Below are 22915 nucleotides of genomic sequence, written 5' to 3'. Positions count from 1 at the left end.
TGGGCTCCAAAATCTATGCAGATGGTGACTGCAGACACAAAATAAAAGACACTTGCTCCTTGAAAGAATAGCTATGACAAACCTAGACAGTGTTTTAAAAAGCTGAGATATCCCTTTGCTGACATAGGTCCATATAGTCAAAGCTATGGTTTTTCCAGTAGTCATGTATGGATACGAGAATTGGACCATAAAGAAGGCTGAGCACTGAAGAAATGATGTTTTCAAACTGTGATGCTGGAAAGACTCTTGAGAGTCTCTTGGACAGCAAGGAGGTCAAGCTTTAAGGAGATCTTAAAGAAAATCAACACTGAATATTCATTCAAGGACTGCGGCTGAAGTGCCAGTACTTTGGCCACCTGATGTGAAGAGCCAACTCATTGGAAGAAACCCTGATGCTGGGAAAGATTGAGGGCAAGGGAAAAGGGGGTGACAGAGGATGAAATGGTTGGTTGTCATCACTGACTCAATGGACATGAGCCTGAACAAACTCCAGGAGATAGTGAAGGAGAGGGAAGCTGGGCATGCTGCAGTTCATGAGGTTGCAAAGAGTCAGACATGACTCAGTGACTGAACAACAACAAAGGGGTGAGTGGGTGGGGGGAGGATGGACTGGGAGTTTGGGGTTAATAGATGCAAACTATTATATATAGAATGGGTGGACAACAAGGTCCTACTGTATAGCACCAGGAACTATGTCAATGTCCCCAGATAAACCATAATGGAAAAGAATATAAAAAAGAATGTATATGGATGTACAACTGGTCATTTGGCCGTATAGCAGAAATTAACACAATGTTGCAAATCAACTTTCAGTTAAGTTCAGTTGCTCAGTTGCTTCCGACTCTTTGAGACCCCATGGACTGTAGCACCCCAGGCTTCCCTGTCCATCACCAACTCCCAGAGCTTGCTCAAACCATGTCTATCGAGTCGGTGATGCCATCCAACCAACTCATCCTCTGTCATCCCCTTCTCCTCCTGCCTTCAATCTTTCCCAGCATCAGGGTCTTTTCCAATAGTTTTTCACATCAGGTGGCCAAAGTATTGGAGCTTCAGCTTCAGCATCAGTCCTTCCAATGAATAGTCAGGACTGATTTCCTTTAGGATTGACTGGTTGGATCTCCTTGCAGTCCAAGGGACTCTCAAGAGTCTCCTCCAACACCACAGTTCAAAAGCATCAACTCTTCAGCGCTCAGCTTCCTTTATAGTCCAATTCTCACATCCATACATGACTACTGGAAAAACCATAGCTTTAACTGGATGGACCTTTGTTGGCAGTGTAATGTCTCTGCTATTAAAAATGCTGTCTAGGTTGGTCATAGCTTTTCTTCCAAGGAGCAAGCATCTTTTAATTTCACAACTGCAGTCACCATCTGCAGTGATTTGGGAGCCCCCAAAATAAAGTCTTTCACTGTTTCCACCATTTCCCTATTTGCAATGAAATGATGGGACTAGATGCCATAATCTTAGTTTTCTGAATGTTGAGTTTTAAGCCAACTTTTTCATGCTCCTCTTTCACTTTCAGCAAGAGGCTTTTTAGTTCCTCTTCACTTTCTGCCATAAGGGTAGCGTCACCTGCATATCTGAGGTTATTGTTATTTCTCCCGGCAATCATGATTCCAGCTTGTGCTTCATCCAGTCCAGCATTTCCCATGATGTACTCTGCATATAAGTTAAATAAGCAAGGTGACAATATACAGCCTTGACGTACTCCTTTCCCAATTTGGAAGCAGTCTGTTATTACATGTCCAGTTCTAACTGTTGCTCCTTGACCTGCATACAGATTTCTCAGGAGGCAAGTCAGGTGGTCTGGTATTCCCATCTCTTTCAGAATTTTCCAGTTTGTTGTAATCCACACAGTCAAAGGCTTTGGCATAGTCAATGAAGCAGAAGTAAATGTTTTTCTGTAACTCTCTTGCTTTTTTGATGACCCAACGGATGTTGGCAATTTGATCTCTGGTTCCTCTCCTTTTTCTAAATACAGCTTGAACATCTGGACGTTCATGGTTCAAGTACTGTTGAAGCCTGGCTTGGAGAATTTTCAGCATTACTTTGCTAGCATGTGAGATGAGTGGAATTGTGCTGTAGTTTGAACATTCTTTGACATTGCCTTTCTTTGGGATTGGAATGAAAACTGACCTTTTCCAGTCCTGTGGCCATTGCTGAGTTTTCCAAATTTTCTGGCATATTGAGTGCAGCACTTTCACAGCATCATCTGTTAGGATTTAAAATAACTCAACTGGAATTCCATCACCTCCACCTGCTTTGTTTGTAGTGATGCTTCCTAAGGCCTACTTGACTTCACATTTCCAGAATGTCTGGCTCTAGGTGAGTGATCATGCCATCATGGTTATCTGGGTCATGATGATCTTTTTTGTATAGTTCTTCTGTGTATTCTTGCCACCTCTTCTTAATATCATCTACTTCTGTTAGGTCCATACCATTTCTGTCCTTTATTGTCCCCATCTTTGCAAGAAATGTTCCCTTGGTATCTCGAATTTTCTTAAAGAGATCTCCAGTCTTTCCCATTCTGTTGTTTTACTCTGTTTCTTTGCATTGATCACTGAGAAGGCTTTCTTATCTCTCCTTGCTATTCTTTGGAACTCTGCATTCAGATGGGTATATCTTTCCTTCTCTCCTTTACTTTTCACTTTGCTTCTTTTCACAGCTATTTGTAAGGCCTCCTCAGACAACTATTTGTCCTTTTGCATTTCTTTTTTTGGGGATGGTCTTGATCACTGATTCCTGTACAATGTCACGAACCTGTATATTACATGAACAGTGGAAGTGAGATTCAAGGGATTAGATCTGATAGACACAGTGCCTGAAGAACTATGGATGGAGGTTTGTGAAATCAACTATACTTCAATTAAATAAATAAATATAAATGTGATATATACATCCAATGGAATACTATTCACTAATTAAAACAGGATAAATTTTTAAATACACTAAAAATAAATAAGTAAAAATAAAAGAATTCCCCTCCAGACACAGTCACTATGCACAATAAATGTATAATGATAATGATATTCAAATTAAAATCACATCAAAATACCACTAGAATAGCTATAATCCAAAAGACAATACCAAATATTGGCACAAATGTGGAGAAATTGGTAACCTCATATACTTCTGATAGTAATGTACAGCCACTTCAGAAAAGCAGTTTTACAGTTTCGTAAAAATTAAACAAAAGTTTACAAGTAATCCAATGCCATGCCTACGAATCTACCCCAAAAGAAATGAAAACCTTTGTTCACAAAGAATTGTTCACAGCAGCATTATTCATAATAACCAAAAGCTGGAACCAGTCTGGTAAATAGATTTAAGAAAATTTGGCATATCCACACAATTCAGTATTCATTCATGAAAATAACAATGCAATGTAAAGACATTTCAAACTGCCTTGCACCTAAGTATAATCTGAATGTTCCCTGGAATTCACTTGCCCAAGGGTAAGATGAGGGTCACATTTTCATTAACAAAGAGAATGTTACCATTTGGAAGCTGAGTCATTGGAGAATCTTGATTGTCCCTGCCCACAAGTCTCTTCCAGTTATTTCTAGACATCCCCAGGTGATATTAATATTTCACACAAACTTAAGTACCAGTCCATTCTTGTTTTATTCTAAATTTAATTCAACAAAGATTTGTTGAATGACAATATTATGTCATGACTCTGGGAACACAATGATAAAGTCACCTTACCTCCAGGGAGGGGTAAACATGGAGAGACACTAAACAACACTTAATTTTTCTCCAAAACGTTCCTAGCCAGTACTGCTTCCCACATGAAATGACTAGCTGCCAGTGCCTACATGGAAAGGTTGTTTCCTTGGTGTTCTACCAGATATTAGTGGTCCTGAGGGACGCTGCTGGTATTATAAAAAGACTGGAATAAGATCTTTCTAACACCATACACAAAAATAAACTCAAAATGGATTAAAGATCTAAACGTAAGACCAGAAACTATAAAACTCCTAGAGGAGATCATAGGCAAAACACTCTCCGACATACATCACAGCAGGATCCTCTATGACCCACCTCCCAGAATATTGGAAATAAAAGCAAAAATAAACAAATGGGACCTAATTAACCTTAAAAGCTTCTGCACAACAAAGGAAACTATTAGCAAGGTGAAAAGACAGCCTTCAGAATGGGAGAAAATAATAGCAAATGAAGCAACTGACAAACAACTAATCTCAAAAATATACCAGCAACTCCTACAGCTCAACTCCAGAAAAATAAATGACCCAATCAAAAAATGGGCCAAAGAACTAAATAGACATTTCTCCAAAGAAGACATACAGATGGCTAACAAACACATGAAAAGATGCTCAACATCACTCATTATCAGAGAAATGCAAATCAAAACCACTATGAGGTACCATTTCACGCCAGTCAGAATGGCTGCAATCCATAAGTCTACAAGCAATAAATGCTGGAGAGGGTGTGGAGAAAAGGGAACTCCTTTACACTGTTGGTGGGAATGCAAACTAGTACAGCCACTATGGAGAACAGTGTGGAGATTCCTTAAAAAACTGGAAATAGAACTGCCTTATGATCCAGCAATCCCACTGCTGGGCATACACACTGAGGAAACCAGAAGGGAAAGAGACACGTGTACCCCAATGTTCATCACAGCACTGTTTATAATAGCCAGGACATGGAAGCAACCTAGATGCCCATCAGCAGATGAATGGATAAGAAAGCAGTGGTACATATACACAATGGAGTATTACTCAGCCATTAAAAAGAATACATTTGAATCAGTTCTAATGAGATGGGTGAAACTGGAACCTATTATACAGAGTGAAGTAAGCCAGAAAGAAAAACACCAATACAGTATACTAACGCATATATATGGAATTTAGAAAGATGGTAACAATAACCCTGTGTACGAGACAGCAAAAGAGACACCGATGTATAGATCAGTCTTATGGACTCTGTGGGAGAGGGAGAGGGTGGGGAGATTTGGGAGAATAGCTTTGAAACATGTATAATATCATGTATGAAACGAGTCGCCAGTCCAGGTTCGATGCACAGTAGTGGATGCTTGGGGCTGGTACACTGGGACGACCCAGAGGGAGGGTAGGGGAGGGAGGAGGGTGGAGGGTTCAGGATGGGGAACGTGGGTATACCTGTGGCAGATTCATTTTGATATTTGGCAAAACTAATACAATATTGTAAAGTTTAAAAATAAAATAAAATTAAAAAAAAAAAAAAAAGATCTTTCTCCATCTCTGTCAAGCTTCTTCACTTGGGATCTGAATTGCTTACAAGGTCCTTCATCAGCATCAGTCCCTCACCTTCTCAGGCAACCTGAAAAATAATATGATCTTCCTTTACCTTCCTCTCCTTTTTGTTTCCACTATGATACACTTATACCACTGCCTGTGAATTTATGCATATAGATGTCTGGGCTAGGTGTCAGCTGCACAGACACATACTTTTCTCAGTGAAGTCTAGCATGACAGCTCACTGCATGAGATGTAATCAATTACCAGAAGTGAAAGAAAACCTATTTTTATTTTGATTTTTAATTTTAATACATGTGAAGTTTAATGTTCCTTAAAGAAACATTATATCAGAAGCTGCTCATTTTAATATAAGGTATGTGAATGACCTGGAGAAGGCAATGGCACCCCACTCCAGTACTCTTGCCTGGAAAATCCCATGGATGGAGGAGCCTGGTGGGCTGCAGTCCATGGGGTCACTAAGAGTCAGACACGACTGTGCGACTTCACTTTCACTTTTCCCTTTCATGCATTGGAGAAGGAAATGGCAACCCACTCCAGTGTTCTTGCCTGGAGAATCCCAGGGAAGGAGGAGCCTGGTGGGCTGCCGTCTATGGGGTCACACACAGTTGGACACGACTGAAGTGACTTAGTAGCAGCAGCAGCATGTGTATGACCCAGGCATGTATCTACAGTTAGGTATATTAACAACAACAACAACAAAAACTCGTAATAATAGCAGGCCTGAATGAGTCAGAGTTCAATTATGGAAATTACTAATGACAAAATGTTAATGAAAAATGCTATATCAATAGCAGACTTTCAGAAATGTTGTATTAAAGCTTCCCAGCTTTCATGTATAGATTATTTCAATCATAGTCTTTATTTTTTAATGATTTACTTTATTGAAGTTAGTTGATTTATTAATGCTCTCCTTTCTTATACCTTTGAGTATGAAACTAATTTTTTCAGTTGCCTTACAGATTCAAACAAGAAAATAAGCAACATGGAGACATATCATGTTGTGTCCTGATCCCACACAATCACTTTTTTAACTTTTTAAATAATTTTTAAAAATTTAATTAGTTGCCAAGGCATGTGGAATCTCCCTGAACCAGGGATCAAACCCATGTGTACCCTGCATTGAAATGTGGATTCTTAACCACTGGATCCTCAGGAAGTCCACATAATCACTTTAATAATGACTGAAATGGGCTTTGCACAAGCAGATGTGAGTAATCCTGTAGTGTCTCTAATACCCAAGCAGTGCAGATAGAGAGATATAGGTTTGCCTTCTTCTCACAGAATGTATTTGGCCTTCGGCATAGAGGGTAAAGCATCTGCCTGCAATGCAGGAGACCTGGGTTCAATCCCTGGGTCGGAAGCCATAGGGCTATAGTTACAAAGTTTACAAGATTAGCTACAAAGACTGCTCTCTAAATCACACATTCAATCCCAATATAATTTTAAATCAGGTCTATTAATGTGTACTTTACATATAATAAAGTTCACCCATTTTAATTGTACAGTTTGATGAATTTTGACAAACATGTATACACCATCACAAAGAGAAAGAAAGAAGTTTTAAGTTTTTTAAAGAAAAAAGTTTTCTCATGCTCTCTTGCAGTCAATCTTTTCCCCTCTTCCACTTCCTCACTTAGCATAATACTTCTGACATTCCTCCATGATGTTATATCATCAGTAATTGGGGTTTTTTATTGTTACATAGTACTCCATTTTATGGATATAGCACAATTTATTTATCATTTTGCCAGTTGATAGACATAAGGTTGTTTCCATTTGGGGACTACTGTGAACAAAGCTACTATGAACATTTGTGTATAGATCTTTGTATGGACATATATTTTCATTTCTTTTTGGGTAAATACTTAGAAATGGGATTAGTGGGTTGTAAAGTAATTACATATTCAACTTTATAAGAAATTTTCCAAAGTGGCTGTAATATCTTTAAATTTCTCTAACAAAGTTTAGCAGTTCTAGCTGTTCCACATCTTTGTCAGTGCTTGGTATTGGCCTTTTTAAATTAAGTCATTCTAGTATCTAGTGATATTTCATTTGTGATTTTTAATTTGCATTTTCTTAATGACTAACAATATTGAACAAACTTGCATTTGTTTATTGATCATCTATGTTTTTTTGATGAAGTGTCTATTCCAATTTTTTATTTCAGTTTTTACTGATAATGTCATTTTTATTGAGTTCAGTTGTGTATTCTGAATATAAGTCCTTTATTAGATATACATTTTATAAATATTTTTGCCCAAACTGTGGTTTCTCCTTTCATTTTCTTGAGTATTTTAGAAAAGCAAAATTTTAAATTTTGATGTATTCAAAATTATCATTATTCTTTTACCATTCTTCCTAAGAAATCTTTGCCTAAACAAAGGTACAAAAATTTTATATGTGTTTTTCCCTATGTTTACTTCCAGAATTCTTGTAGTTTAGCTCTTAGATTTAGGTTTTATAACCCATTTCAAGTTAATTTCCATATACAGTGTGAGATTAGGATTGATATTCATATTTTCCATATAGATATACAATTTTTCCAGTTCCATTTGCTTAAAAGACTGTTTCTAGATTCTATTTTGTTCACTGATCCATTGGTTCCAGTACTACATAGGCTTTATTATTGTGGCATTTTAGTAAATCTTGAAATAAAATACTATGAGATCTCCAGCTTTGATCTCCTCTTTCAAATTGTTTTGGCTTGTTTAAAACAAATTGTTAGCTTTTATTTCCATATACATTTTATAATCATCTTTTTAATTTCCACCCAAAAAAGTCCACTGGAATTTTGATTGAACTCACATTGAATCTCTAGATAAATCTGGAGATAATTGATATTTTTAAAAATATTTAGTCTTCTGATCTGTGAATATGGTACAGCTTTTCTTTTGTTTGTGTCTTCTGTAATTTCTCTTAACATATGTTGTCAGTGCACAGATCTTGCACATATTTTGTGTTAAATTTATCCCTAGGTATTTCATGTTTTATGCTAAATTAAATGTGTTTTTATTTTGATTTCCAGTTGTTCACTGTTAACACTATAATTTTAAGAAAGAGCTAGATACAGCATTCTGAGTGGTCCTAAATGATAATAATTTCTAATGAAGAAGAAATTATAGCAATAGAATCACTGAATAACTAAAGCAAGTGAAAGAATCATGAATACTGTTAGCAGTCACTTTTATAGTCAAGCATGGAAATTACTATATATTCATAATGAATGATAATACAAAACATAACCAGAGACCAGTAAAGAAGAAAAGGCCCTGGACCTGGAGTCAGGAGGCCCTGACTTGAGTTGTCACCTGCATACTTAAAAAGTACATAGTCCAAGATAGATAAACCTCGACGAACATTTCCTTCTTTCTCATTTTTTATTCAACTAACAGTTGGTGAGTGTTCACAAAGAGCCAAACACTAAGCTAAGTGCCACTAAATGGGACAAATGCTATACTCCATATCATTAAGGAGTTATAAGGAAAGCTCAAATGAAAAAGAGTTGTATGAAATATCTTAGTATACTAAAATATAATGTGCTTCTATGATTTTTATTATAATTATACCATAAAATCTTTATTTATAAGTGTTATTACTTTAATACAGAGCTCATACCAAAATAAGAAAGTGTCTCTGGAAAAAAAATTAAATGGATTATAGCTAGATAATTCTAAAAGTAATCACTCCATGACACACCCAAACCCTATCTCTTCTATTAACCTGTAATCAAATGATAAAAGTACTATGTAAACCCACAGATATAGATGAAGCCTGATGTGTCATTTTTAAACCCTGCAAAAGGAAAGAATGGGCTTGAAACTTACAAAACTTTTCTTTCCAGATGAAGGAGGTAGGCTTATTAATTTCTATTAATAGGAGACCTTCTGCTGACAGTTTTTCTATTAGAAATCTGGCAAACTCACAGAGATGACAGATGGACTGAGAATTCAGAAGTATGCCAAAAGTCTTTATGTAAAGTGATGTAGTCAAAAAATATGCCAGTTTCCTCAGTATAGATTAATATCCAAACTAAAATATCCCATGTTTTTGGTCAGCATATTATATTAGTTGCTCAAAAACTACTATTTTGCTCTTTGTATCTTTTTAAGGTTTGATTCTCATAAAGGTTTCTGGTGTCAGTTACTGGAAGAAGGTAAAACAAAATGCCTTGGAAAGAGCAAAGGAAGAAAATACCCTCCAATGGATCCTGATGTAAGTATAGAGCTTAAAAATACAAATAAATAAGCAACATGATACATAAAAATATATCTATTTTATTAGAAAAATGATTAAAATAAAAAATTCACTTTCTAAAAATAAAAAGCAACATTTGGATTGGATGCATCCTGCTTGCTTGTTTTGATTTTTCCAGTGATATATTACCTGTCATGAGAAAATAAAGGCCAACAATAGAATTTGCCATTTGGAATCAGAACAAAGAAGGCAACATCTCATTCCAAAAAGAGATACATTCACAGAAATTTTAGCACTAAAAATATTAACTGAAACCAGGGCAGGAAATATATCAACTGGAAATTAAAAATAGGACCAAAGATTTTATTTTCACTAAGTCACTCTGCAGTGGTAAATGTGGCCTGCATAATAATATTAACTACCGGTATACTAAGTTTTGAACTGCTAATATGATAATAAGATTAAAAAATTAATATATTTCCCAAATATGTAACATACTAGCAGATAATTTAGGCTCTGGAGAATGGAGACACCCACAGTTTGCCATAGACATGTAGCATGTCACGTTTGTTCTGTTCCAAATGGTGCCATGGCCATGGTGGCCACTTAAAGCTACAGTTTTCCCACTTTGTTGGCCCTATATTTCCACTTTAAAGCTTACTACACATATGTTAAAATTTATTAATACTTTGATTTCATAATCAGTCCAGTTAATGTGCAGTTTGGACATAAGAATGCAAGTAGATTGATTTTATTAAAAAAAATAACTAACTCAAAAATTAAAACATTTGAGACTGTTTTCCCACAACGTTTAATATATTGTGGTAACTAAGAATCCTACAGTGGTCTGAGAATCCTAACGTGGTCTGAACTTATCTCAATCCTTTTTAATTCTTGAAGACTTTCAGGACCTTTTTTTTTTTTATTCCAATCTTATAGAGACAGAGCTTTGTCCTCACTAAACTCATAATTAAATTCTACCTAAAAGACATTCTGGGGGTTCTTTTGATAAACAAAGGGTACTCTCAGAGCTACAGTTTTCTTTGGTGGATTATTAAAATATACCTTCAGTGCACTATGAAAACAGCACACATTAATAAATATTCAAGGGTGATTTCCATAGCATTTCAAGACGGCAATATAAAATGTTTCATTTTCATGTATGTCAAAGCTATTTCTCTGTATATTCATTGAAACTAAAACATTTAAGACACTGTAGAACATCTTTCTTAGCATTTTATTTTACTCCCATCAAACATATACTGAGACATGATATTAAATTCATGGTAGAGAAAGATTAAAAATCTAAAACTTTTCAGGATATTACTAGTTCCATACTTCTCAATAAGGTTTCTATGTAATACATTCCTAAGATGTTTTTTCTCAAACACCTCTGACATCAGATATGTGGGTTTTTCCATACCAAGCAATTCTGTAATTTTCTGCAGACACCAGGTAGGTGTCCTATAATTTAATCCAATTCTGACACCAACTACCCAGGGTTAAGTACAGTCCCCTCAGATTAAGGGCTCAGTCCCACAAAACTGCCAGGTTATTCACACATCTGTCCAACTTGGCTACAAATCAGGGTTCCCAAGAATTCCTCCCCAGGTTTTATAATTTGATGTAATGACTCACATGCCCCAGAAATACTTTACTTCCTATTATTATAAATGGAGAGGTACACAGGACAAGGTCCAGAAGGGTCCTGAGCACCAGAGCTTCTCCTCTAGCAACCAGCCCCCGTCTGAAGCTATCTAGGGACCCATACGAGTCACTTCATTAGCATAAACTTGGGCAAAGTTTAAAGGAACTTACTGTATATAACAAAAGACACTCTTTTCACCCCTGTAACTCAGGAAATTACAAGGGTCTTAGGAGCTCTCTGCCGGAACCAGAGTCATTATTTGAGGGAGTAGGGTGGCTGACTTCATACAGAAATGCCCAGACAGGAGGCGAGAGAAAGGCATCTTTCCTGGAGGTAATGAAAACACAAATGCGTAGAACAGATTCGAGTAGGCAGTACTGTCACCACACTGCTTGCTTCTCCTTCTACTACAGAAAACACACCAGTACCCTTCCCCACAAGTATCACCGAAACATCACAGGATACATTTGATCCTGGAAATTACGATCTGGCGGATTATTAGGCTTCCACTTTGGCTTTGTTTATCAAAATATATTATAGGAAAGGAATAAAAGCTGACATTTTGAATGAACCACTGAGTCAATTACCTCTCCAAATCAAAAGCACTTGATAGTTTCTTTAATAATAGTCCAATAAACAACCTGTTACTGGATTTATTATATGATTTCTTCTTTGATCATGTTTTATATTATATAAGTATACATTATTATTCCTTTTATTACATTAATTTCCTGTGGGTTTGCATGAAATGGACTATATTGGCATACATTAGCATATATTCTATCTGATTTGCCATCTAAAATAGTACCCTTTCTGAACAATCATCAGATAACAATGTATGTAAATTCTGCATATCACTGAATTCTGTCCTAGTAATTCGTGGCCTGAACATATTAGACTCTCAAATAGGACATGTTGTACTTTACAAATCTCTTATCAGTTATCTTGCCATAGGAGGGAGCAGAAGAAGAAGGGGTACTTGATTATGGGAACCAACATACTCACTTAATAGGGCACAGGACAAGGGTTTGGCTGCTAATACAGGCTGTCAGGTTTGAAAATAATGCCAAAAAAGCCAATACATTGAGATGTAGTTGAGATAATCCTCCATATCAGGAGGTACGATACTGATATGAAACCCCAAGGGAATGTAGGAAGAATGTGGATCTCAGGAGGTTCAATTCTAAAGTTAGTTGAGATGCTGGAGAATCCTTTGTCACATGGGAAATACTGGGGAGCAAGCTGGCAGGATGTAGGCAGTCCCAGGCTGCTGTTGCCCCAGGAAGAGGAGCAATGCAAAGGGAGATGTTAGGAGAGAATGGTGGGGAAGCCTCTACACAAAGGCCTCGGGCTCAGCCCTGGATTCCAGGTCTGGCTGGCAGCAGAGGAGGCACAGAATGATCAGACCCCCAGACAGAGGATCTGGGAATATGTTTTGTCTCCACCTTTCTCTGGCCAGGGTATGCTAACTGGGCCTGTCGGTGGTTTTAGAGCTGATGACTGAGGAGACCCAAAACAGAGAGAAGCAGGGAGATTGACACATGAGCCACACAAAGGTTTGGGTTCTCCCTTGATGGCAGTGATGGTTACAGTACAGCACAAATGTTCAGTCTTGTTCCAGTGATCGTAATTCCTGCAAAAACCACTATGTTACATTGAAGTTATCAACATAAAATGACATGTTTTTCGATGGCATTTAAGATGGGGTACCAGACATGATATTTTAAGAGAACAGCAGAATAAGATAAGATTAATTTAAAATTAATCTTTTAAAGATTCAACTGAACAGAAACCCTCAGAATAATAAAGTGGAGAGGTACAGATGAAGATCCAGAAACCCACCCTCCATGACATTCCCAACCACAGTCATTTGAACTCTATATAAATCCCACTAAACACCACCTTACAACACAGCACTTTCCATTTCTTACAATTTCAATTATTAAAATATTTTCCTTTATTAAAGGGAAATCTACATCCTTGTAAATCAGGATAGTTTTCAAGGCATTCCTTTCCTTCCTTGGGTCAAATAGTGCAAATATATCAGGTTATGGGTTTACCTGATTTACCTGCTGTATTTTTAAGGTTTACCACAGTACTGTTTTAACAGTGAGTATTTTGTGTATGCTTTAAAAGTGCTCTTAAGAAAATATCATCTTCAAATTCTACATGTAAATTAATGATGACAAAAGAGTGTTTTATTTTATAGATTTATCAAGCCAACTCTTGCTCCAAAGCCAGAACGGTTTTAATAGAGCATAATACTGGAACCAATCAGTTGTTACAGCTATATTTCTAAACTCAATCTAGCTATTTGAACATTTAATTCTGCACAAATAAACCACATGTTTAATACAAAAGCCTTTCCCTAGTGAAAACATTTATGTGTTTGGACTGTGTATTTTGATGAACAGAGTCACTACGTTTTGTTGTTCAGCCACTAAGTCATATCTGACTCTTTGTAACTCCATAGACTGCAGCACACCCCAGTCCTCTGTCCTCCACTATCTCCTGGAGTTTGCTCAAATTCATGTCCATTGAGTCAGTGAAAATATCCAACCATCTTATCCTCTGCCACTCCCTTCTACTTTTGCCTTCAATTCTTCTCAGCATCAGGGTCTTTATCAATGAGTCAGCTCTTTTGCATCAGGTGGCCAAAGTGGTGGAGCTTCAGCTTCAGCATCAGTCCTTCCAGTGAATATTCAGGGGTTGATTTCCTTTAGGATTGACTGGTTTAATCTCCTTGCTGTCCAAGGGACTCTCAAGAGTATTTTCTGGCACTACAGTTCAAAAGCTTCACTTCTTCAGCACTCAGCTTTCTTTATGGTCCAACTCTCACATCCATACATGACTACTGGAAAAACCATAGCTTTGACTAGACGGACCTTCCAGATGTTTTTTCTAGAACTCACTTGCTTTCTCCGTGATCCGGCAAATGTTGGCAATTTGATCTCTGGTTCCTCTGCTTTTTCTAAATCCAGTTTGTACATCTGGAAGTTCTCAATTCACGTACTGCTGAAGCCTAGCTTGAAGGACTTTGAGCATAACCTTACTAACATGTGAAATGAGGATAACTGTACAGTAGTTTGAACATTCTTTGGCATTGCCTTTCTTTGGGATTGGAATGAAAACTGACCTTGTCCAGTGGCTACTGCTGAGTTTTCCAAATTTGCTGACATGTTGAGTGCAGCACTTTAACAGCATCATCTTTTAGGATTTGAAATAACTCAGCTGAAATTCCATCACTTCCACTAGCTTTGTTCATAGTAGTGCTTCCTAAGGTCCACCTGACTTCACATTCCAGGACGTCCAGCTCTAGGTGAGTGACCACATCATCGTGGTTATCTGGGTCATTAAGAACTTTCTTGTATAGTTCTGTGTATTCCTGCCACTTCTTCTTAATCTCTCTCCTTAAGTCCTTACCGTTTCTGTCCTTTATCATGCCCGTCCTGGCATGAAATGTTCCCTTGAGATCTCCAATTTTCTTGATGATATCACTAGTCTTCCCCATCCTATTGTTTTCCTCTATTTCCTCTATTTAACAAGACCTTCTTATCTCTCCTTGCTCTTCTCTGGAACTCTGCATTCAGATGGGTATATCATTCCCTTTCTCCCTTGCCTTTCACTTCTATTCTTTCCTCAGCTATTTGTAAAGCCTCCTCAAACAACCACTTCAGCTTCTTGCATTTCTTTTTCATTAGGATGGTTTTGGTCACTGCCTTGGGTACAATATTACAAACTTCCATCCATAGTTCTTCAGGCACTGTGTCTACCAGATCTAATCCCCTGAATATATTTGTTACTTCCACTATATAATCATAAGGGATTTGATTAGGATCAAAGCTGAATGGGCTAGTGGTTTTCCCTACTTTCTTCAGTTTAAGCATGAATTTTGCAATAAGGAGCTCATGATCTGAGCCACAGTCAGCTCCAGGTCTTGTTTTTGCTAACTGAATAGAGCTTCTCCATCTTTGGCTGCAAGGAACATAGTCAGTATGATTTCATCACCATCTGGTGATGTCCATATGTAGAGTCATCTTTTGAGTTATTGGAAATGCTATAACTAACATGTTCTCTTGACAGAACTCTGTTAGGTTTTGCCCTGTTTCATTTTGTACTTCAAGGCCAAACTTGCCTGTTATTCTGGGTATCTCTTGACGTCCTACTTTTGCATTTCAGTCCCCTGTGATGAAAAGGACATCTTTTTGGGGTGCTAGTTCTAGAAGGTGTAATAGGTTTTCATAGAACCAGTCAACTTCAGCTTCTTTGGCATCAGTGGTTGGGGCATAGACTTGGATTACTATGATACTGAATGATTTGCCTTGGAAACGAACCAAGATCATTCTGTCATTTTTGAGGCTGCACCCAAGTATTGTATTTTGGATTCTTTTGTTGACTATCTGGTGCTAAATAAATAGTCTGCATGCTTAAAATCAATTTTAAGCCACGTGTAAATATCTACAGATATAAATAAACATCATCAAAGTATATGAAGTATACTCCAACAAATAAAATTGAATGTCCTTGTATCTCCTCCTCCCACCTCAGAGCAGAGCATTTCTATCCAGCTACTATCGTGACCACAACGTGGAACTCTCCAAGCTGCTGCACAGACTGGGACAGCCTCTGCCATCTTGGCTGAGGCAGGAGCTGCAGAAAGTGAGATAGCACTGTGAGGAAGCGTGAGAATGCATCTCTGTGGAATGCTCACCTCTCCCAGAGCTTCCAGGAGCTACCAAAAGGTGGTTTAAAAATATACCTCTTCAAATGAGAAAAGAAAAACAAAGGTCTTTCCATGTGCTGGCACGTGGATGATTAGAAACAAAACTAAACTAAACTAAAAGTATTTGTTACAAGCCTTGAGGCCTATGGCCTTTCTCTTAACCCATATCTGAGCCTGTGGGGTTATTGGAGACTACTGTGCACTCATGTGTTAATCAATAGCAACCAATATAAATATCAAATACCAATGCAGAACTGTTCCATTTCGTAGTAATATTTACACTTTTATATATCAACTAAGATTATGTCTCTGTAGACTTTTAGGCTGCTGTTTGCCTGTAGAATGTTTTCTTATTCTTTGATTCTATAAAATGTCCTACAAAACAAAAAGTAAACATCACAATGTAGCATAAAGCGCCAGAGGCCTAATGCCCATGAAAACTGCTTGCAAAAATATAAAATCCACTGAAGTATTTAGAAAGAATTATAATTTACAATTTGTCCTAGATCAGAGAATGGTAAAGTTATATCTGAGCTTTATCTGCATCGAAAAAAAAAAGATAAGTGTTATAGAAGGAAAAAAGTGATTTTTCATCCACATAGTCTAGTGCATTTCTGTAAAAGTTTCCAATGTTTCTATCATTACATAATTATTATTCTGAAAGGTATGTTGTACCAGATATTGGATGGGAAATAGAAACACACTGAGTATACCAAAACAGTAAGAAGCAATATAAAGTGTCTGCTAAATCCTCTAAAAGCGAGAAATTGTAGGGGTCTGAAGATATCTGATTGACAACTTATGTCCCTTTGCTGTGAGCTGCAGATCAACTCGAGTAGTTCTCACTGGTTCTACAGAAATGTTTGCTCAGAATCTGAGGTCTATGTCATCTCCAGAAACAGACTGACTTTTTAATGTAAACAACTTTTTCTTAATGCTCCCAAGGGAAAAAACCTATTAACTGAAATCTAAGGACAGTTTCTCCAGATGATATGTTGGGTTATTTACGTTTAAATACAGAAAAATTACATTTTTTCAGATAATTCAAAATGAAATTGTATAATGCAGAGATCTGTGACAAAAAACAAATTAATGTAGGATTTTTAATCTCAGATTTGCAATGGTACAAGACAGAAAAAGATAATCAAAGCCCAGTGCCATTTTTTTAGAACATTTTATACATCACTTTCATGAAAGACAATAGAACACAGTTAAATTTATGGGTTATCTACTAAATTAAATGGGGAAAGTACCAAGATGAGCCAGGCATGGTTCTTAAAATATATTTTACACTTAAATTTTTAATGATTATATGATTAATAAAGTATTCCAAAAAGAAAAGAATGTCATGCTGATTTTCCTGTGCTTATATTTAGTTTTTAAATATACTATACACATAAGAAATTTAAGTAGTAAATAAATTCCTTGCTATAACTTTATAAGCTTTTATGAATGTTAATCAAAAGTATGATTAGAAAAAAAATTATGCCCAGTTTCATTATAATATGAAACTATTATGGCCATTATAATATGTGAAATTGAACTCTATCAACTATTCACTAATTAGAAAACAAATTTTGAGATACTTTCACTAACTATTCATTTCTAAAATTGTATTATATTAATTAAATGTTTTAAAGTTTTGTATACCCAAATGATAAGCCAATTTTTAAACAAACAAGCTATTAGCAGAAAGAATTAGACAAAGAACCAGATTTTAAGATCCCTGACAGTAAAAGCAAAATCAAAGTCATTTGGACAAAGATGGTAAAGTCAGTCTTCATGCTTACCACTACCTTTTACGAACAGCACATACCTAACATACTAGAAAATGAATATACTCTTTAATCGTCATTATTTTAAGAAAATTAGCTTAAGAGGGTCAAACATAGTGAGAACAGGCCCCAGGAGTTACATACGGTATTGTATTTTCATTTTGACAACACTTCTACTGATTTAAAAAAAAGAAAGGAAAAGAAAAACAATGCATTTACGCTCCAACGATGAGATGTGCATTTAAACTTCTAAACAAAGCTCCTAATGGTGTAATTCTGTCTAGGTAAACTGAGTCAACTAAACAGCTTACCCTTTAAGAAATGTCAAAAACACACTGGATGCTTGTGGGATGAAAGGAGAAATTTACTCATTCATAATATAGATATTATGCTACCTAGAGCAGCAAACCTTTGAAAGAAATTTTGATCACTCAGTGTATCTGGAAGACAACTCAAAATCTAGGGGACATGCACACTTACTACATTGGATGCTCTGGGTGGTTGTCATGTTCTTCTGAAAGTAACATAAATACAGATGGGGAAAGAAACAGATAATGTGATTTCAAACTAGCTTTGTATGGCATTCTTTTTTCATTGCTTAAAATATGAAACTTCCTCAGGAAGAAATGAAATGGTTATTTCAGTGTTTATAGCTATAATATTCTTGTCATTCACATTGAATGAAAATTAATGGAAACATTTTTTTTTCTGAGTTTTTTAAAATAAAAAAACTGGATATAATTCTGATAGTAGCATGGTACCTCATATGTACAACAATAAACTGTGATAAGAAAAGAGTTTGAGCCTGGTGATTTTAGGTAACAAAAAGGCATTTGTTTGATAGTTGGTGTTTGCCTGTGACCAAGTGGGAGGTGGTCATAGAACATAGATACCACTAATAAAATTCAAAATGGAGAGATGCATGGAAAACTTCCCAGGAAGACATGAGTTTTATTTTTAATGATATAACCTTAAACAGATCTTCTAATAAATATTAGTTAGTTTTTGTTTAGTTCTAGTAGATATAAAACATTTCCTAGGGTCACTCATGAGACCAGAAAGTGAGAAGGGCACACAGCTGTTACTTAACAGACTTGAAAACCTGAAGTATTAGCATCTCTTACTCCTAGTGCTCTGCTCTGCTCCCCACAAATCAGCTGCTTTCTTTAGAGCTTTATATGGAGAATCCCAGGGACGGGGGAGTCTGGCGGGAGAGTCGGACACGACTGAAGCGACTTAGCAGCAGCAGCAGCAGCAGCTAGTCTCTCTCTAATCGCCAGTCCAGGTTCGATGCAGGATACAGGATGCTTGGGGCTGGTGCACTGGGATGACCCAGAGGGATGGTATGGGGAGGGAGGTGGGAGGGGGGTTCAGGATGGGGAACAAGTATATACCCATGGTGGATTCATGTTGATGTGTGGCAAAACCAATACAATATTGTAAAGTAAGTTACCTCCAATTAAAATAAATAAATTTATTAAAAAAAATTAGCAAAACAGACCATCTCTGCAAAAAAAAAAAAAAAAGGAGGGGATCAGGAGAGTTAGACATTTATCTACATTTTCCACAAAACTTTATTTTCTCTATTCCAGTCACTTTCCTTGCTAAACATCAGGCTTTCCCATGTTGCAGCCCACCCTGTCATCATACACCAGTTGATTCTTCATAGGATTATCTCCCAGACACACAGTTCTCCAGTCTACGATACACCTGACCCCCAATTTTCTATGTGTGTCATCCTATATTCTATTTACTCTGAGACCAACTGCTGAGTGGTTAATAAACCAACCCCATCAATGTTAGTGGCTTATAATGACTTACAATATTTTACTTTCAAGAGATAGCAGCACTGCATTTTCCAGGAGATGTGTTTAAGGCTCACTGATGAGGAGGCACCAAACAGTTCAAATATTTCAGAAGGAAGGGATTTCTCTATTTTCAAATTATTCTCTATTCTGAGTTCTATTCTGCCAAAACTGACACAGCGTGGTTACCACCTACAGCATGGCTACTGCCTTCATCCTGCCCACCCCACCCCACGCACACATACACCCATCCCCAAATAGTTAGGAGTCATGGAAAGAGCAATGAATCCCTGTGGTGGATAAGAAATTATTTGTGTTGGCTTGACATGTTTAACTTCTTTTCACTTTACCTAAAAGCAACTAAATTTTATAAGGTCAAGCCATTAATTTATGCTTTGAGGATAAGAGCTAAAGACACAATGTGTCATTGATTCCATTCCCAGAAAAACCTAGAATTTACTTTGAGTAAGCCTTTCACCTGTGGCCAATGGTAGCTAAGAGAATTTAAGGGCCATTTCTCCCCATCCAGTGCTACTACAAGTTCCTGCTATTTTGTCCTCAATTTATTGTCTACACAGTTCTCTATATATTCAATTTCTTAACAAAAGTCACAAAAATGTATTCATTTATTTATTAGCAGGTGAAATTTATTCTTGCCCTCCACTTCCACCTTCTTCCTTTAATCCTGTACTTATCTTACTCATTGAGTTTCTATCATTTCTCAGTCTATTCCCGAAAGTTATAGACACAAAGATTAATAGATCACTAAAATTGGAACCTGCTATATTTTCACTATCCCCTTTTTAGAAAAAGAAGAATCATGAATAGTGTCAGTGTTTAAAAAAGACATCCACTAGCCAGATTCAGGTCAAATATTTTATTTGCCTATCAATTCCTTCCACAGAAGTTAAAGCAAATTTCACAAATTAAATACTCACAGTATAAAGTCTCCAAGATATTGCTAGGAAGAATGTATTTACCCACACTTTTTCATATAGAAAACAGAATTAAACTGAATGAAATGTGAAACATTTCCAAAGCACCCAGGATCTGTGACAAATCTTACATAAAACCGTCTATATCAAGCTGTTTCTTGGTTATGAGGGAATAAATTAGGTGTAGGAAATGCCTGCTGTCTGCATTTCTGATGCCAAAATGCTCTTCTTCAAATCAGTAAGTGAAATGGAAGGCAGATCTTGCTCTTAAATATTATGCATAATTTATACAGTTGGACCAGAAAGATTGGTCTTCTTTTCTCTATTTGGTAAATACTATTCTCAATCTGAATTTTTCAGTTTCAACCAGTTTAAACAGAAATGCAAGCTCAAAATGCGATATACTCTTAGGGCTACAGTGTATTTTTTTAGAACATAATTTATGTCTTTCAAAGTAAACAAAACTTTTAAAAACCCACAAAACATATACTATCAAAAACAAAGGGTCTGCATTACAGACATATAAATAAATTGACAAATTTAAAAGAAGTTAAAGACTCTAATTTTAAAAACAATAAAAAGCTATGAAAACGTAATACTGACCAATTTTCATTCCCACCTGGGACCAACTTGATGAAACCATGTTGCTTCTACCCCCAATTAAGGATACCCTAAGTACAACTGGAATCACAGACAGAATCAACTGGACTAATATAGATGTTGGCCCTGATATCGGTTCTTAACCAAAACAACACTGAGTCAGTCAGTTTTCCTTTAGGGCCTCAATTTCCCCATCCTTCAGTGGAAGAAGCCAAATGAGATTATTGGTACCAGCTCCTTCCCTTGTTCCATTTTATCACCATTTATTATGACATGTGGCTCTCTCTGTCTCTCACATTCTGCTACAGGCAGGAGCCACAAATTATCTAGGTGGGAAAGCTGGAGGCAGGAGTGGGGTCTGAGTATTTCAATCCCTCCTCCCTCACTTCTGTTTGGAGAATACTCTGGTCTGCTTTTGGCCTGTGGTAAGTTCAGCAGAAATCTATTTTTAAATACATTATTTAAGGCCACAAACATAACCAAAGGAACAAAAAACAAAATATAAATACACACTTTAAAAAAATAGGAAGATGCCCAAGACGGTAAATGAGTTAAACATTTACACACATCAAAGAATAAGGGTCTAAATGAGCCAAACCTCTCGTCCTTCATGTGTGAACCTACAGAGGATGCTTCAAGTTGACAAACCAAGATGATAAGGTGAATGATAGTTGGTATTATGGAGGCAATCAACACAACTCAGATATGAATGGTTACTTACCTTTGATAAATGGGGCTGGAGTGCAGGACCAGGGAGAGGCATTTGAGTTTTCATTTCCAAGTGCATGTGCTACTTAGTACCAATAGTAACAGAAATAATCTATCAGTTTTTAAAAAATAAGTATAAATATTCAGGCCCAACAGTAATTGGCAACTGATTTTAGCATCAGCTGGTGGATGTTATCCAGGAGACTAACTGGTAGGCAAGACCTCTGTGGCGATACAGAGCCTTACTTAGTGCTTACATGGCTCTCAAAGCAGAGTCTGTGGTCCCCCGGCAGACCCAAGTCCTTTTCAGGGAATCTGCATGGTCAGAACTATTTTCATAATAATACCAGCTTATCATATTCCCTTGTCATTGTGCTGATATTTTCACTGTTTTTGCAAGAGTAATAATGGGTCAAACTGCTGGTGCTTTAACAGAAGTCTCCTGGTCACTGTACTCCCCACCATCACACACTCATTTACAAAGTCAGCTTCAGTTAAGAAAACACGCAACAAGGCAGTAAGAATTATTAATACCATTCAGTTTCATCCCCTCAATACCTATCTTTTTAATATTTCTCTGTTCAAAATGTGACACATACCTGGAGTACCTCCACCATACACTGAAGTAGATAGCTGTCTCAAGGAAAAGCACCTGAGCAATTATTTGAGTTGCAAATTGAACTTCTTTTTTAATTTATTTAATCTGACAAAAACTACTCGCCTCACTCATAGAACATCATTTTGACTTAAAAGAATGGCAGGAACTACGATTATTCAAACTTGAGAATTTTAAGACTTTTATTAATGAAAAAAGTGAGCCTGTCACTTTAAGAAAAACAATTAACAATAAATAACAGTATTTATTGCCAATGATAAAATTTGAGCTTTCAAGTGAAAATTAGAATGTTGTAGATCTTGTGTGTATTACTTGGAGCTTAACCACATACTATTATTTAAATACTTTCTCTGATGAGACTGATGGTGATATTAACAAATACGATCTTTTAATATTATATATTAAAATGTACCAATGTTTGGCAGATCTGAATAGTAAATGAGTATTTTCCAAACAACTGATGTATGAGGTTACAAAAATCTTTCTATGTAGTGCAACCATTATAATGGTAAAACACCCATTCTTAGGCAAGATACCCTAATAGTTTTTAATGTAGCAGAGTGTGAAAAGGTCTTTGATTTGGTTTCAGATTCCACATTACAAATAGCCTCTAAGAAAATACCACTTGTCAAGTTTTAGCATAGTATCAA

General features: G+C 36.6%; 1 protein-coding gene across 4 annotated transcripts in view; it reads left to right on the top strand.

Annotated features, from left to right (window-relative positions):
- LOC109560231 (bifunctional heparan sulfate N-deacetylase/N-sulfotransferase 3) overlaps positions 1 to 18430 on the top strand; it is a 188176-nt gene extending 169746 nt beyond the window's left edge. For all 4 annotated transcript variants that reach the window (XM_019962273.2, XM_070791019.1, XM_070791021.1 and 1 more), the window contains 2 exons: positions 9371 to 9473; positions 15652 to 18430. In XM_019962273.2, coding sequence (XP_019817832.2) covers positions 9371 to 9473; positions 15652 to 15771 — 223 coding nt within the window. In that variant the 3' untranslated portion in view covers positions 15772 to 18430. The remainder of the gene's footprint in view (positions 1 to 9370; positions 9474 to 15651) is intronic.
- Positions 18431 to 22915: the final 4485 nt, after the last annotated feature.

Source organism: Bos indicus, chromosome 6 (assembly GCF_029378745.1).
Source record: "Bos indicus isolate NIAB-ARS_2022 breed Sahiwal x Tharparkar chromosome 6, NIAB-ARS_B.indTharparkar_mat_pri_1.0, whole genome shotgun sequence".
Classification (NCBI taxonomy): domain Eukaryota; kingdom Metazoa; phylum Chordata; class Mammalia; order Artiodactyla; family Bovidae; genus Bos; species Bos indicus.
Note: the sequence above shows the minus strand (reverse complement) of the source record. Positions and strands in the feature narration are given on the sequence as shown.